This window comes from Coffea arabica, chromosome 6e (genome assembly GCF_036785885.1).
Source record: "Coffea arabica cultivar ET-39 chromosome 6e, Coffea Arabica ET-39 HiFi, whole genome shotgun sequence".
Lineage (NCBI taxonomy): Eukaryota > Viridiplantae > Streptophyta > Magnoliopsida > Gentianales > Rubiaceae > Coffea > Coffea arabica.
Window position 1 is genome coordinate 28,452,303 of NC_092321.1, and position 16,675 is coordinate 28,468,977.

General features: G+C 34.2%; 1 protein-coding gene, 1 long non-coding RNA gene and 1 other non-coding gene across 4 annotated transcripts; all 3 read right to left on the reverse strand.

Annotated features, from left to right (window-relative positions):
* Positions 1-657: 657 nt before the first annotated feature.
* Positions 658-881, reverse strand: LOC140010074 (small nucleolar RNA U3). The gene has a single exon (XR_011817341.1). It is a non-coding gene; the product is annotated as a small nucleolar RNA U3 (small nucleolar RNA).
* Positions 882-5,383: 4,502 nt separating this feature from the next.
* LOC140009179 (uncharacterized) lies at positions 5,384-6,893 on the reverse strand. Its single transcript, XM_072054076.1, has 2 exons — positions 6,659-6,893; positions 5,384-6,075 (listed from the first exon to the last, which is right to left on the reverse strand). The coding sequence occupies exons 1-2, from the start codon at positions 6,835-6,837 to the stop codon at positions 5,619-5,621; spliced, it is 636 nt and encodes a 211-aa protein (XP_071910177.1). The 5' UTR covers positions 6,838-6,893; the 3' UTR covers positions 5,384-5,618.
* A 4,746-nt stretch (positions 6,894-11,639) lies between these two features.
* LOC140009614 (uncharacterized) lies at positions 11,640-15,728 on the reverse strand. Of its 2 annotated transcripts, none has more exons than XR_011817098.1 (4): positions 13,939-15,728; positions 13,711-13,781; positions 12,393-12,644; positions 11,640-11,895 (listed from the first exon to the last, which is right to left on the reverse strand). It is a non-coding gene; the product is annotated as an uncharacterized lncRNA (long non-coding RNA). The 2 variants fall into 2 exon arrangements; XR_011817097.1 differs by having other exon boundaries at positions 13,906-15,728.
* Between the last annotated feature and the right edge of the window lie 947 nt (positions 15,729-16,675).

A 16,675-nucleotide genomic window follows, 5' to 3' on the forward strand; every position in this document is an offset into this window, starting at 1 on the left:
CCGGAGGAATTAGCCTATTTTATAAAAGAATCTCAGAAAGCGTTCTACTACCCTCTTTTAGAGGATAGATTGTGGACTTTTAAACATACTAACGGGTTTACTAGCATCTAAAATCCCCATTAGCACGTCCAAAATGCTTGCTACTGTCTTAGGTGAGATATTGTCTCTGTTACAAGTTCATTAACCAATGATGCACACTTAAATATGTGGCTACTGATGCTTGTCTAAATTTCCTACAACAGTTAGCTAAAATTTCCTGAGTTCACTATGCTGTAATTTCCTAGCAGACAACCAGGGAAAGGAGTAGTAATTGATAATGCTTACAATCTTGAAAGGATATTTGCCAAAATTTCCACGTTTTCACTTGCCTAAAACTAGTCCTTAAAGGGGAAATATTGCAAGCTCGGTCAAGGAGAAATTTATGGTTGGCTGTTGAAACTACAATGTGAAAAACACTCCAACAAATTCAACCTTTCCTGTTAATGCCTAATTACAGTTGGGAATTTACAGATTTCTTTTGGGCTTCTGGCAAGAAGAATTGGAGAAATTTTGCTATAAGTGAGCAAGGAAAGCTTTCTGCTAGAAACCAAATATATTGCCCGTCTTCTCCGACCTTTGAGGAAGACCCAGAAAGAAAATTGCTAAAAGAGATGGGAGAGTCTGTCAGACAACCGCAAGACCACCCCAACCAATGCCAGAGCGAAGGGCTGGGAACGATCCTCTACTGCCCTGGGAGCTCGGAAGCCGAGCAACAAGAGCTGTTAATCACGTTCTGGTCAAGCGGTCATATTTCATCCGCCAGACTTGGTTTCCTGTCTCCTTAGAACTCAAGGACACAGAGGTACGAGCCTATAGAACAGATCCTGTTCAAGTAAGGTCGTGACCTTTGTGGCGAGATCTATTTCTTATAAACTTTGCAGCGCTCTATGTAGTTGTCGATGTGGGATAGCAATCAGGAGGTATTTTCGTGCACAAGTGAGATAAATAATCCAATTCTTCAATGACCAAGGTTTAAAAAAAAACAAAGAGGGAGAATCAGATGCTTAGTCTTTGTTTGGCATTTGCAGCAATGTCAACTTGATTAACCTGATTCTTCCGCTGATCTAACAAGAAATAACTAATGGTTAAAAAACTCCAAGTAATTAATGCAATTATGGGTGAGAGTTAATTATAAAAATATCCATGAAGACGAATGACTAAAGTTAGAATGGATTAGATTTCCACGAACAAATTATCCCTAAAAAGAAGCTAGCATTGTGTAGGTGCAGCAACCTATAAATTCTCTACATGAAAACAATTACTGCAAAATAAGAGAGGGGTTATTATTAAAGAATAACGAGCAAAGGTAAATCAGGAAGGTAATAAATGGAATGTTCAAAGAGTTCATTCTTGTTCACAAATTCAGGGAATTAAAAGCAACGGAATGTGTGGAAAATACAATTTTGTCCATCAGATGACATTGTTGATTCTATTTTGACACCCAAATTCCCTTTTTGGGTTATAAGGACAATATTGATCCCCTAATTAACATTTAATTATATATCTTGATAGAGAACTCTCTTGACCTCTTTGCATTGCACATTCTATTAAAATTTCCAAAACAACCCCAACCCACGTCAATGACCCGCCCGAAAAAACCAACTACAAGATACACGTGAGAAGCACGTGATGACATCTAAATTTCTGGCTAAATACTTTTGGCGCTGAGTCTACTATATTGAAAACTCCAGAATTTGAGTATTTCAATTTTCAATTTTCAAATGACAATTTTGTAGATTGATCCTCGAGTTGCCATAAGATAATAGAATTGAGATGCTACTTTATCTTTAGGTTTATCGACCGAGTTTTAACAAGCCTGAATTTATCCCTCTTAAATGTCGGGTATTTCAAACCAAGCTGAGTCCAAATTTTCAAGATGGCAAAATGAATTGTGGATTACAAGGTGAACTTAGACTTGCACAAAAATGTCCCTTAAGCTTTCAACCTAATCAAGGTCATTAGATTTACCGCTCTTGAGGTCGGCCAAACTAGTGACCAATCCTTCAGATTTAGCCAAAATAAAAATTGTTGAAGGTAGAAAAATGATAAATGTATTAAATAAAAATGTAAATAAAAACAAAAATGATTCAAATTTAAAAGATACTACCAAAAGATAAACATAAGATCTGGTAAGAATAAGGGATAGAAAAATAAGTCACTCCCACTACTATCTTCGCTTTTCCTAATGTTGTGGATGCAATCAACACTACTGCCGTCACTACTGTTATGTATCTACCATTACTACTATCTCCTTTTGCTCTTTCTTTTTTCAATTATTTGATCTTAGGTAGAAAAATTTGTAAGATACTTGTGTGTACATATAAATATATATGTATATGTTTGTGTTTGTGTGTACTAATTTGTCCAACAACTTGGCCATGAACGCAGTCATAAATATTCTAAATCGTGAGATCATTGACGCATCCATGCCTAGTATCTTTACCATATATACTTGCCTTTTCCTATTTCAGCTATCCAGCAATTTAATAAGCTATGGTAGACAGATGTTGATGAATCTGTCTTTTCGTAATATTCATTTGGGGATTCGCAGCCACATCACATTGTAAAATGCTCAAGAACAAATAATTCATAACCGAATCAAGTATGGGTATTAATGAGGTTCTCATGTTCTGTTTCTTCAACACTGTTTTACTCTACATCCTTTGGACTTTCATTCGGTTCCTTCGTAAGGTATGGTGGATTCCTAATCGAATTAGAGGATCATGAGTTCCAAGGGAATCAAGGGCCCTGCTTTTAAGTTTCTTCCCTATGGAAACTCTAAAGAGATCACAAACATGAGAAGTTAATCTATGAGCAGATCTATGGAGATATCTCGCTATATCAAAATTCAGCCTCATATTCACTCATGGACAAAAATCCATGGTAAGTAGCAGTTCTGCCTTAACAAGTTTTGTACGTTTGTTTCCGAAACTCAGCAGAAAAATGCACAATTTTCTGATTTCCTGCTCCTGCACTGTAAACCAACTGAGATGAAAATAATTAACTCCTGTAAGCTGCAATAAGATTCTGTGGCATGCTAGTTCGAGTTCGATACTGATTTTTCTTCTAAAAGTTGCTTCATTCTCAATCTTGCTTTCATGGTTTTCTGTTTCGGCTGACAGGTAAGAACTATATATTAGTTGGCGTGGTTCACAAGCCCAATTAATTATGATAGATGCAGAGCTAATCAAAGAATTACTAACCAACAGAGAAGGTGCTTACCAGAAAATGGATATGGAAGGCATTGCAAAGAAATTATCAAAATAATAGGTGGGGCGCTCATAACAAATGAGGGGAAAAAATGGGCAAAAGTACACAAACTGGCTAACCATTCATTCCTTGCAGAGAGCCTAAAGGTAAGCCTTCTTCTATGTTAATCACATCACGAGTCAAGAATAAGAAAGCTTGTTGTCCTATATATGAAAATGGGAAGTGAATTTGGCATATAATATTGCTCGAGTAATTCCCTATACATGATTTGCTTCTCATAAGAATAAACTTTTGCACAGAGCAAGGTACCAGAAATGACTGCTAGTGTCGAGGCGTTGCTAGAAAGCAAAGATCAGACCCTGTCTTACGCCGAAAAAAGCTCCTCTTGCCCCCTGCCTAGAGGTGGCAAAATGGGCGGGATGGGCGGGATTTGATTAGATTTGAGATAGAACCGAATTATATGGGTTTGGATCCATCATTATTTATATGTATTTTGGGACTAACTTCGGCGAGATCACTTTGGAATGGGTTTAGATTGATCCATCCCAATACCCAAATCTATTTTTTATATATATTTTTTCGTTTAATTCATTTTTTATTTTTTATATAACTTTAATATTTTTTATTTATTAAATTTCTTTTAGTCTTATTGTGAATTTATATTTTCATGAATTCATTTTTTCATCAAATGGGGAATGTAATGCAATTTCCGGTAATGTAATATCGTTTGTAGAAAAAAAAAGTTAGCAAGTAGCAGCATTGGATAATCAAATTAGTCCACTGAGCCGGAATAACATTGGTTTACACTCTAGAATGATCAATAATTGCTTAAAAAAGACATGATATTTTGGTAAAAATGAACATATATTCTCTAGATTAAACCAAAAGAATGAACATTTTGGTTTATTCGTATATGAAGTTGACGTTTTCACTTCCTCAAAAACATGAAAACAAAAAGGCAAAGGAAATAGCTAACAAGAAAATAAACATGCAAGTGCCTTATACTCAGGATTCCCACCAAAAATTGGATTAACAAATAAAGGAAAAGATAGATATATAGCCATATTCCAACAGATATCAAGATAGCCAAGGCACTTAGGGTGTTGAATATTTATTTTCATCATTGTCCATGGATATCAGGTCTAAACTGACTGAAATGCTGGAAATTCATGTGGATAATGACTAGGAAGACTGCTAGATTATATTTGCTGGTATGACTAGAAAAACTGTTAGAGATAATTTTTGAATAAATTAAATTTTTTGGTGAGATATTTGGGCCCAATGGGTACCCAAGTATTTTCCAAAATTTCCCATCAATTAATGGGTACAATTGAGATTTGTCCCATTTTAAGTCCAATATCAAATTACAATACTCATCCCATCCAAAGTCTCCACGGGCATGGTAACCCATTGGGACTAGGGACAAATTGCCACCTCTAGCCCATGCCCTATACCTCGGCTTCTCCCACTACTCCTACCCTACTCTAGTACCCCCATGGATACCCCCATAAGTGACCACTACCCTTTATATATATATATATATGAAAAGTAATAATAATCACTTTGGTCTTTTAAATTTCATATATTCATATTTGATACTATGTGAATACTATGTGAAATCTAAATCAATAGACATTGCATTTTTATAAATAATATGCAACATGTGACAAATAAAAAAATCAAACATATTTAACATACAAAATCAATTTCTTACCACAAATACCATTCATTGTCGAGAAAGAGCATGTTCTTTTATCAAAATAAAATACCACATTATTTATTTTAAATTACAGTGTAAAAATTCACATTAGCAATATAATATATTAGATAAAAGATGGGGGTCGAGGCGGGGCCACTCACATTTGAAGCAGTGTTAAAATATACATATGCTAATGCAATAAAGTAACTAAATAGCAGAATATTGAGATGAATTTATAGTTAAAAAATGCAAAGGCTCGAAAGTTGACCATTTACAAACTAGGAAATGTTGAGGGTAACTTAGAAAGAAAAATATTCACATAAGTGATAAAAGTTAAAACTACAAACGCTATTCATTTTGGGGGGCAAAATTTATATTTTTGAACTTGAGGGTGATAGAGTATTATCATGACTAAGTGTTATTAACTCTAAAAACAATGGAATCGAATTTGATATAGCATGTGGCCGATGTGGCAAAGATAGAGAACAACTTAAAACACGAACAAATCATCCTTATACCTAGCTAATTAAAAATCTGAAAACTATACTCGAACTCGATGGAAATAAACCAAACGCAATAGTCACAATCCATTACTAGTACTAAAGAAAGACACATGACACAATCACGAGACTGCCCACAGCATTGTTACTTGATCCACTTATGTAATTCATCACACATTATTCTCCTCCTTAGCCAGCAACTTTTTGAGTTCATCTTTTTCTTCTCTTGTCAAACTCAGATTCTTTGGGTAGATAACTTCAAAGCTGACAAATATGGAGCCTGTCTCCCCGATACAGTGCCAACAAGGCATGCCTTCGTTGGGAATCTCTATAACACACCCAGGTTCTATCTTCGGAACAGTTAGAAGACGCTTATCCAATGTTTCGATTGTAAGGGCTTCATTGGTAACGTATTCCATCAGCGGAATTTTCCTTATAGCCCACAAATCATTGCCGTGCCTGTGGAATTCAGCATGAGGCTCTTCTATCACGTCAACAATCACATCCCTGGGGACCTTTCTGTCGTCTAGAATGACCCTGCGCGGATATACAATTTTCAAGCCGTTCTTTGCACCCGCTGGGATTTCCACCACAAGTGTCTCCGGATCCGCATTCGGTGCTATCACGCTACAAGTTCAATGTAAATGTATTAGATTATTTTTGGGTTGGAGGTTATTTGGAAGAATGTTTAGACATCGTTTGTCATAGCAGTTTGTTGATATGATATATCTGAGAAAAAATGTTTTAGAAAGCGTGCTTTGTCAATAACAAGCAATTCTTCTTAGAAATATTCCTATTTAAATAAATTTTTTTATTTGTAAATAAGAATTCTTGAACCAAGATCTCTTATTTAAAATCCTTTTCTCCTCGCTACTTAACCCAATCTTTCCCCATCTAAATAATCTTAAAACTCAATATGTACGTCAAAAAATTAAAAAAAAAGGAGATAGAAAATCTAAATGTACGTATATATACATATATATATATATATATATCACCAAAAAGCTTAAAAAAGATAAACCGTTAATTTTTATTATGGGTGCTAAATAACTAACTGATATTATAACTCATCAATTCGTTTTCAAATTGATTCTTTCAGAAAATCAATATTCCATATCAATGATACACAATAAATTTTATGATAAATTTGTCATATTAATTTAGATGTAGGAATAAGGAAAGATGTTAATTACAAAAAACATATTCATACCCAGGATCAGGGAGGAGCTTCATGCGTCCTCCGGGAAACTTGATCCTCTTTTCCACTCCATTGTAGAGCTCGTCTAGAGTGCACCTCAATGGGCACCAAACCGGAGGTGGTGCTTTCCTATGGCTGGTGCCCTTGTCGAAACCTTTCGAACATAACTTCCCCATGGTTTCTCTCAACATTTTGCCCTCGACAAGATTTGGACAGAACTGCCACAAGGGTTTATGCGGTGGATACCAATGACTAGCTAGGGTAGTTTATATAGGCTATAGGTGAGAGAAAGGTGAGAAACTTGCCATTACTGTATTTTTGCTCTAAGGGAAATGTATATGTTAAGTATTTTTTTGCCTCGTAATTCTTGACTGGAAGGTGCCTTCGGTAAGAGAAATTTTCGCTAAAATTACTTTCCCAAAGAAAAATCTACTTTAAAGTTGTAAATTGGCGAAATCAAAAGTTAATTGGCTGCTGACAAAAATGATTCTAGAATAACCTAGACTCCAAAACAAAATCTATTCTTTTTAAAAGATTTTGGTTCCATTATTGGAAGATACTGTGTTAAATTTAGTATGGAGAGGAATGGGTTGAACCGTGCGAGGGCAGCTCTCGGGTTTGAAACCTCTCACCTATACTAAAAGAAAAGGTTGAGCAATTTTGGGTTGTTTATTAGCTATTTAATTGCTAGGTACGATCTAATCATAGAAAGTGGAAAAAATCTACTTTAAAGTTATAAATTAGTGGAAGCAAAAGTTAATTGGCTACTGACAAAAATAATTGTAGACTCCTAAAAAATCTATTCTTTTTAAAAAGATTTTGGTTCCATTATTGGGAGATGCTATGTTAAATTGAGTAATTTTGACTTGTTTATTAGCTGTTTAATTGCTAGGTACGATCTAATCATACGAATATGCACTGTATATTGTCTTGATTAATCTTGATGAACATTCTTATTAATTGATCTTATGTTAGTTTCTTACAAGGCTTCATGTTATGCTAGTTTCTTGTGCCTGAAGCCTTGTAAGTAGGACAATAATTGCTGCAATTATATTTTATACACTTTCTGAATTTAAATCTCACTTTTCTTAAAAAACTACTTCTTAGAACTCCACAGAACGACGTCGCAAAATATCAACCGTGTAGATGATAGGGCTAAAATTCATTACTTTCGGATATTTCTTGGTGACTTTTGACAAGCATAATTCCTATATAACTCATAGAAACCGAACCTTGAGCAGTTGATTGCTTCTTTTTTTTGGGTCAAACGGTTGCTTACACGATGTTTTTTTTTAAAAATTTTCTCTTTGTCATCCATATAGCTAGTAAAATACCATATGAGTATAATAGATACACATGTTACAATTATTTTTCTTAAAAGTTTACTAAAAGTTTAACTAAAGTTAGAAGTTCGGCAAAAGCACGCACAAAAAATCGTGCATGAATAACAAGAATAAGTTTGAAAATGATAGAACTAAAAATATTAATTTATTTGTTTTAATATCAATTTTTGAAGCAATCGCGCCGCATCCCCCTTCTATCTGTCAGGACATCTTCTTGGAGACTTGAAGGTCATTGTAAAGAGCATATTCGGTCGCGGACATTTACACAGTTGTATGACTGGTGTCATCACACATAAAAGAGGTTTGACTTCAAACTAATTCAATGGAAACCAGGGGAGGGGGGAGAATACAGATGGTTGTTCCAAAGGTAATCATGGGACTTCTAGTGGAGGCGGAGTTATACGGGACACAGTCGGGCGCCCCTTGTTTGGCTTCTCAGCTTTCTTCGGCGAGGCATCTTGTATCCAGGCCAGGGGCGGATTTAAAGTGGGGCACTGGGGGCCCGTGCCCCCAGTGCCCCCTTAAATGCCCCCAGTGCCCCCTTAAATTCCTATAATACATCTATAATTTTGACATAATTTTAAAGGTGCCTCCGGAACTTTTTTAGAAAAAATGTGAAAGAATAGGTCACAAAATTTATATCATTCACTTTCCTCCTCTAGTGTTCCCATTTTCCCACCAACAGGGCCAAGTACCAATTATATCAGTCATTTCTTCTGGTCCCCACTACCCAAGTTCCCTTTACTCCTGTGGTCCCCCACTTCCCTTCACAACCGGCTCCTCTTCTTCCACACCCAAGCCAACTACTTTTTCTTTTTATCACTTCATCCAATTATCATTTACTTCCTTTGTCCCCACTCCTCAATTTCCCTTTCCTCATCTGGCTCTCGGTTGTTCCCACTCCCCAACATACATACGAGAGCCATTTTTTTTCCACAACCAAATCTTGTTACACTTTCTTTTGATCATTTCATCCTATTTAGAGATTGCACCAGAATCAATTGATCTTCTAGGACTTGGGTCCGCCATGTTTTGCAGCTCTTTTCACCAACTTTAGGAGACCATCAAAATCAGGTTCTAAACAATTACTTCTTATTATTATTATTTTAAATTTATTTGCAAATATATTTCTAGAGCATGAGACTATTACTATTTTAAAGAAATTTGAAAATTGATTAGTTAATGTAATAACTAATAAATGGGTTATTTGATAAATATTTTAACTTGTGAAATGGTGATTTTATGCATGAGACTTTTTTTTGCTTAAAAAATTAGAAAAATAGTAGATAAAAAATTTTAGTGTTATTTTTGCCCCCACTAGATTTTTTTTTGGCTCCGCCCCTGATCCGGGCTGAGGCATTGGCTCTCTTGACAGGACTTCGTTTATGTGCTCAAAAGGGAATTACAAATATTAATGTTCAGCTAGACTCCCTACTACTGGTAGGGGTTTTGCAACATCATATCAAGTGCCCATGGCGTATTCGATTGGAGGCCCAGCAAATATGGAAGCTGATTGACGTACCTACTAGGTTCTCCCACTGCCTCAGGGAGGCTAATCAGGTGGCGGATACTCTGGCAAATGTTGGGGTAGCTCATTCTCACCAGACTATCAAAATATATGAGCATTGGACTGATTAGCCACGTTTGGCTCGTGGGGGATTTCAACTAGATTTCATTGGATTGCCTTCTGTTAGGAGGGTGAACAAACCTTAACTCTAGAAACACAAATTGTTAAAATATTAGCCCTTTGTATCTCGGATTATTATGAATAAAAGCGCGGGTAGCGTCCCTCCCCTTTACCGGGGTTTTCCAAAAAAAAAAGTTTGAAAATGATAGAACTAAAAATATTAATTTCTTTGTTTTATCTGTGTTTTTTTTTTGGGTTTGTCTTCTATTGGTGCCTGTTTCTTGCATGTAGTTAGTCATAAGTCTTTTTTCTTCTTTCTTAAGATCAAAAAATGAAATTTAATATGTAGATTTCCAACTCATGTTTAGTTTCTAAGCATACCCTGATAAAGTTTCTTTCATGTTCTTCACTTACTTTTGAAAATCACCCCTAAAATTCTGTTCAAGTTGGACATTGACTTTAATAAGTTTATTTTCCTAATGTAACACTAATCATACTACTACATGGCCTCAAAAAGAATAAAAAGGCTTTTGACTTAAAGGAAATAATGTAGTAAAATTGATCTAGAGTTATTTCCTTGAAGTAAAATTGACATAAAGGAGATACTGAAAAAAAATGCATTATAAGGAAATAAAACTCCAGGATCCTTTTCTTTCACATTTAGTATTTAAAATCATAAAAACAAAGAATATATAGTTCTTAAAAATCAAAACCAAAGAACTTATAATGATTCGAATAAAATAGAAGATAGAAGGTAAGAAAAACTATTCCTATGCCGATTTTGTAAATAATAGTTAGGCTAGATCCCTTCTTTATTGCTCTTATCATTGTATTCTAATAAGAAATAAGGTGTGTCTAATGGGTGCCCATTTCGGCACTCATTAAAATATATTTTAAATGTTATGTTTTTTGAAATGTAAGATTAATTAGAGAAAATATGCAAATACAAAAGATGGTAGGTAAACTTAAATAGGAAAAGTATATAAATGCAATGGAGAGTAATAATTGATAGTATATGTATATACATAGTAGGATATGTAAATTTTATGGATGTTAATGAGTACCCAGTAGGCACCCATTAGAAGAACCATAAGACATAATCAAGGTAGGTATTAACATTTTTTCCTAGCCCAAATAATGTTTAAAAGTATATTTATTTTTGTAAATATAAAAAAGCATTAAAAATCTGTACCAGCGGTTCAAGGAGTTTTGGTTCCAGTCTTGCTTTCAGAAATAGATGAGCATGCCATCACAAACTTGTCCAAAATACACCTATCATTAATTAATTTTAGTTCGGTATAATCTTTTTTTTTTATTTTTAAAATTAGACTATTTCTATCATTCCAAATTCTTAAAGTTATGAATCGATTACTGATTACGAAATATTTGTTTCTTTCCTTATTCAACGGATCGTAAATTTGTTTAGTTTTCTTGCTCTCACGTATATTTCCTTTATATGAGTTCACGTAGTAATTCTTCCACTGAAAGAATTTTATTTCCGTAAGGAGTTCAATTTCCAAACCTCTTTAATTCTTACAAGAACGTTTTACATACATTACAAGAAAATCGGTCTTTTATGACAACAAAAGTGGTCATGGAAAGCCGAAAAGTCGTCATTATATGAATATAGTGACGAATTTTTCTGTTGTCACGTAGTTATCACAGATTCTATATCACAAATAGATCCATGTAACAACCTTTTGAAAGTCGTCATAGATTCTTGTTATTTAATGACGAGGAAAAAGTCTTCACTAATGAATATCATTCTGTGACGACTTTTCTTGTCATTATTTCACCTATATTTTTGTCATAGATGTAACAAAAGTCATCACAAATTTGAAATTTATAATAACAACTTGAACTTGTCACTATCAATTCTATTATTCAGTGACAAGAATAGTCGTCACTAAAGGTTGTCACTGTGCTTTGTTTTGAAGAGCTGAAATTGATCATTACGAATATATCATTGCCATAGCATTTCCAACAAATTATAGCAAAACATTCAATTTGACAAAAGGCAAAATTAACCCAAAATGAAGCCACAAATTCACATATATGGCCATAAAATTCTATAAATTCATCAAAACAGAAGTCAACCAAAAATATTGGATCCCAAAACCCACATAATCAGTTCAAGCACTAATAGTCAATACATATCCTTCTCAAAAAACAGAGTACTAGATTTCTAAACTAAAGCATAGACTGCAGCACTAACGTCAGACTTCAACCATCTTTATCATCATATCCAACAGCCTCGTCATGATCAATATCAAGCTGGACTGCATTGAAAATAAAGCATTATATGCATTAGAATAGACTGTAGTCAGAAAATATGCTTTTACAACCTTACATTACTGAATTTGAATGAATAGTCATACAAAACAAGACTCCAACTACTGTCAACTTGATAAGAAGTAAAAGAATCGGTCAAAATAAAGTTTCAGCTAAAATAAAGAGATCATTAATTATTTCCAAACAGCTTATTTGTTAGACATATTTGCATAGCCAGCAAATTCGAAATATAAGCAACTAACAGCATAAATTGCCTAAAGTATCCTAAGAACAAGAAGCTGACATCAACTTTAGATTATAAGCAACTGAGAACCAACAAGTTTAGAACCATCCATTTATCATTTGAAATGATTCCCAAGGCATTGCATTGTGATATCAGCAGCACTCTTAATGTATCACAATCAGATTTCCAGAAAACTAAGAATTTTTTAATGAAACAGTAGTTGCAATAGAGAATGGAGACGGGGAGAACTTGTGTCTTCACCTGTATAGGAGTTTTTCATTTGCGTAACTCTTTCATTTGGGCAATCAAATCCTCATATAGCCCTCTTGTTTGAAGTTGCTGCTCTGCAAGTTCTTAATCAGCTTGGAGTAAAACTAGTTGCCTGGATAGAGCTCTTTTTTTGCATCTTCCAACAATCTAATGAAGGTATCGAGTTCACTTTCATTCACATTTAACCTCTCTCCACTATGTTCTTTCCGATTGAACCAATTCCCCCCTTCCATTGTGCAGTGCCTATGTCATTGAACATATCATTTAAATCTTTAGTATCACAACCAATTATCTATGCATTTTTGTCTAAACTAATACAAGGCTTCTAAAATTTAAACACAAAATCATCGACCAAAAAAGTAGACAGCTTAGCTAATTAGTTTGGGTATCTTGGTTTGGTTTTTTGTACACAGATACTTCAAATTATTTTACAATTTGAAGTGATATTTACTTTTCAGAATTTCCAATGCATCCTGACCATGTTTCTTGTATATGCTTTCTTATTGAGTTTGCAAATAGGGCGTAAGTGGAAGTAAGAGGACATAGAGGTGCTAATCCTATTTTTGATGAAATTGCGGTTACAATTAATCTAGCTTACACATGATCATAGACAGTGAAATGTTTATAAATGAGGGCATTTTCTTTCTTTTGTCTTTTGCCTTTGACTAATCCTATTGTCTTACATGATAGTAGTCTTGTACCACTATTATATTGTAATCTCCTGGACTTTTTTCTTTTGAGTGTGATATTCAATTTTCGTGAACCTTTTTTTTTAATTCCCCTTATTTCATGTCATCATGTAAAATCAACAATGTTAAGTCCTAGGTGATCATGATGTGGGATAGATTCAGCTACTACTTTTGGTTCTCGAGTTTGTGGTAAAAATAACTGAATTCCAATATATAACTCACCTTTGACATCTATTTCCAGGTAAAAAACTGGAACGGAAGGATTTGTGACTATTTTAAAATGTACAGAACATATTAATCTGCTTGTCTGTCAACTTTTTGCTGTCGAAATCTTTGAATATTATGGATATTTTTTAAAAACAAGATGCTTAGAGCTACAATTCAGCAAGCAATTGGCTAGTTGAGTTTTGACTGGACTATAAATAAAAGGAGAAGGGCATATACTGCTTTAGAAGTTGCTTTGGTTGATCCTCTTACTAATCAAGTTGTTAGTTCTGGGCCACTAGCCTCTTCAGAGATCGAAATTGTTGCTCATAAGGGAGATTTCTAGGGTATCCAAGGATGTAATTGGGCATCTAAACAATTCAATAAAAATATTGTTACTGAAAAGGAAGACATACCCGTCAAAAATGAAGAATTCCCCAAGACAAAAAGGAAAAGGCCGCTTCTTGGAGGAAATATACTATTGAATCTGAGCAGAGGCAAATGTTATGTGAAAAATATCAAGTTCAGGCATTCCAGCCTTTGGATGAAGCAATGCAAGTTCAAACTTGGGGGGGGGGGGGGGGGGGAGCGCAAGAATCCCTGGTACTTACAGTGGAATACGAGTAAAAGAACATTAAACCAACCTCAAGTTCCTCGAGTCCACAAACTCAAATCACCTCCAACTCCACAAAAGGATGAAAAAGCAACAATCTTTGTTGCTTTTACCAAAAAACCAAATCAAGACTGAAGCGTTCACCCCTTAAAAAAGACTCAGATTTCAAATTTCATAAAAAGCCAAAATGGACTAGCTCGTTTATTATTCTTAGCTATAAGAAATAGCACTTCCAAAGAGACCTAATGAATTTGACCAAATTTTGCCAGAACCCAAATCAAGATTCACAGCACTCTAGCCAAAAATCACTAATAAAGAATCAATTCATGAAAATCCAACAAATCTATAAGAACAGAACAAAAAGGATTCAAAACTTGCTCAAGCTTAAATCGGAGACTAACAAGATTGAACCTAAAAACTAAATCTGACAAGAAGCAGGAAGGTGCAACTAGCCATAGCAACGAAAATATGTACCATGCATTGCAAAATCGGACACAAAATATTGAAATTAACTCAAATTATGCCTTCAATCCATAACATAATAAGCTCATCCTAACCATGAAGAACTTTATAACTTTTCAATTGACTTTATAAGGTAGTAGAACTAAAACAACTTGAGTATGCTTTGAAATATCTTCGAACACTCAAAAGGGTTCCTGGCAAACGGGAAAAATCAGCCAAGATAACTAAAATTCAGCAACTAACTAACCCAACACTATGAGCTTAAGATTCTAAACAATATCACCACGTACAAATATCTTACATAGATGACTGATAACAGCAAATAATAATATAAACCTGAGCAAGTTCACACCTTTTAGATATCTTTTTAATTTTCTAGCACAATTTGATCAAAAAAGCTTTTTCGACTTGTAAACATGGTCTATATAGCTAACTATCCAAGAAAGGCCCTTTATTAAAAAAAATCGTCAAAAAGTTGCCAAATTAGCAAAATTCCATCATCGAAAATATAACAATAATTACCACAATGACAACCGTAATATAGGAAAGGCCACAAAATAAAATATTCGAGCTATCAAAATCGTTTCTTTATCAAATTTCAACGATGACTGTACACCAACAATATTGTAATGTGTGCAATTGTATCGTAAATGTTCATAAAAATTACAAGAATTTAAACAGAAATTCAAAAAGATGTCTAATTTTGTGCTTTGACAATAGATTATAACATTGACAACAAAATCCTGAAAATCAAATAGTCCAGATTCCAGAAGCAATGAGGGCAAGTAAAAGCAAGGAAACATAATCTGCAAAAATCCAAGCCAATTTTACAATACTTGCTGGACAGAAGCTAAAGTCTACCAATTCCACTTGTCCGGAACTTTGGCTCTGTGTGGACAGCTACAAGCTTCACGCAGGAGGGAACACTGCTTTTGTGCGAGGCAGAGGAAACCCAATTGATTCAGGAAATAGAATAGCGATCATGAAATTCCATACATGCCCTTTGGAACCTACACTTTTGTACTCAGTACCCTTGTTTGGACGGTAGTTTTTGCAGAAAATTTTTTACCTAGATTCAAGCTCTAAACTCTAGCTTTCACTCAAATTTTCAAGCCCTAATTTCTGATTTCTTGCCACCAAGCCAGTGTAATAGCCGTATTAGGGATGTTGGTGGTGCGAGCTCGATAAAGTTGCCCAAATTGATGACAATGGCAAACTTCAGTTCATGGATGGATTTGGGAGTGTGCGGTTGATATAGAGGAGTTCATTTTCTGGGAAGTGAGGAGGACAAAGAGAAAGGGAGGTGTCTGAAATTTTGGCCAAGTGTTTCAGACATAGAGTGGGTACTAATGAAGCAAACGAGTGTTTGGATAGTGTATTATTTAAAATATTATTTGGAATAATTACTGTAACACTTTTTGTGATGTGATGTATGTGAGATAAAAGGGTGGGTTGGAAAATGTGTCTATGATGCAATCCAAATATTATTTGGGATAATTGAGGTATCCAAACAAACCAACATGTCATTTCCTTAAAATTCCTTCAGCCCGCCATGCCTCTGGAATTTTTTAGTTTGCCGCCCTTAGTTCCATACATATAAATAACACGCTTTCTTCCAATTTAGATGCAAGAAAATCACGCTTTCTTTGTCCTTATTCCTATCTCTCTCTTTTTTCTTTTTCTCATCTTTATGTAACTAACTTTTTCTATTATTTTGAGTTTTATTTTTATTTTTTTGTTCTCAGGTTGTATTAAAAAAATAGAATATGACAATTTAGTGTGTTTGGGCAAAAATTTTTAAGCATTTTTAACCAATATAGGACTTTTTCTAATTTATTATACAACAAAATAGTTCAATAACTAAAAATGTTGTTAGAAATATGTTTATGATTTGAAAAAAATAAACATTCTTTTAATCAAAATCTTTTTGGTACTCATTTTATGGTGCCATCAATTATGTATGACTTACAGTCTAACAAGACCTGACAACCGGATTAGTTGATTGAACAATCAAAATAGTTTGCAAATAGATGTATGAAACGCTAAATCTATTTGGTATGAGTATCAATTCATAAATGATAAATGTGGCTACTATAATTAATAACAACCTTTTTATCATGCAAACGTTAGGATTAGATTTAATTTCGTATTCAGTTTATTGTTAAATTCTACTGTTGACTACTTTATTTTTAGATTATCCTAATTATTAATTTCAACCATGTTGTCATCAGGATAAATAGGGAATGTATGAATATTTTTTACATTTATAACAAATTATTACCTAAGTTTGGGAAAATTATAAAATA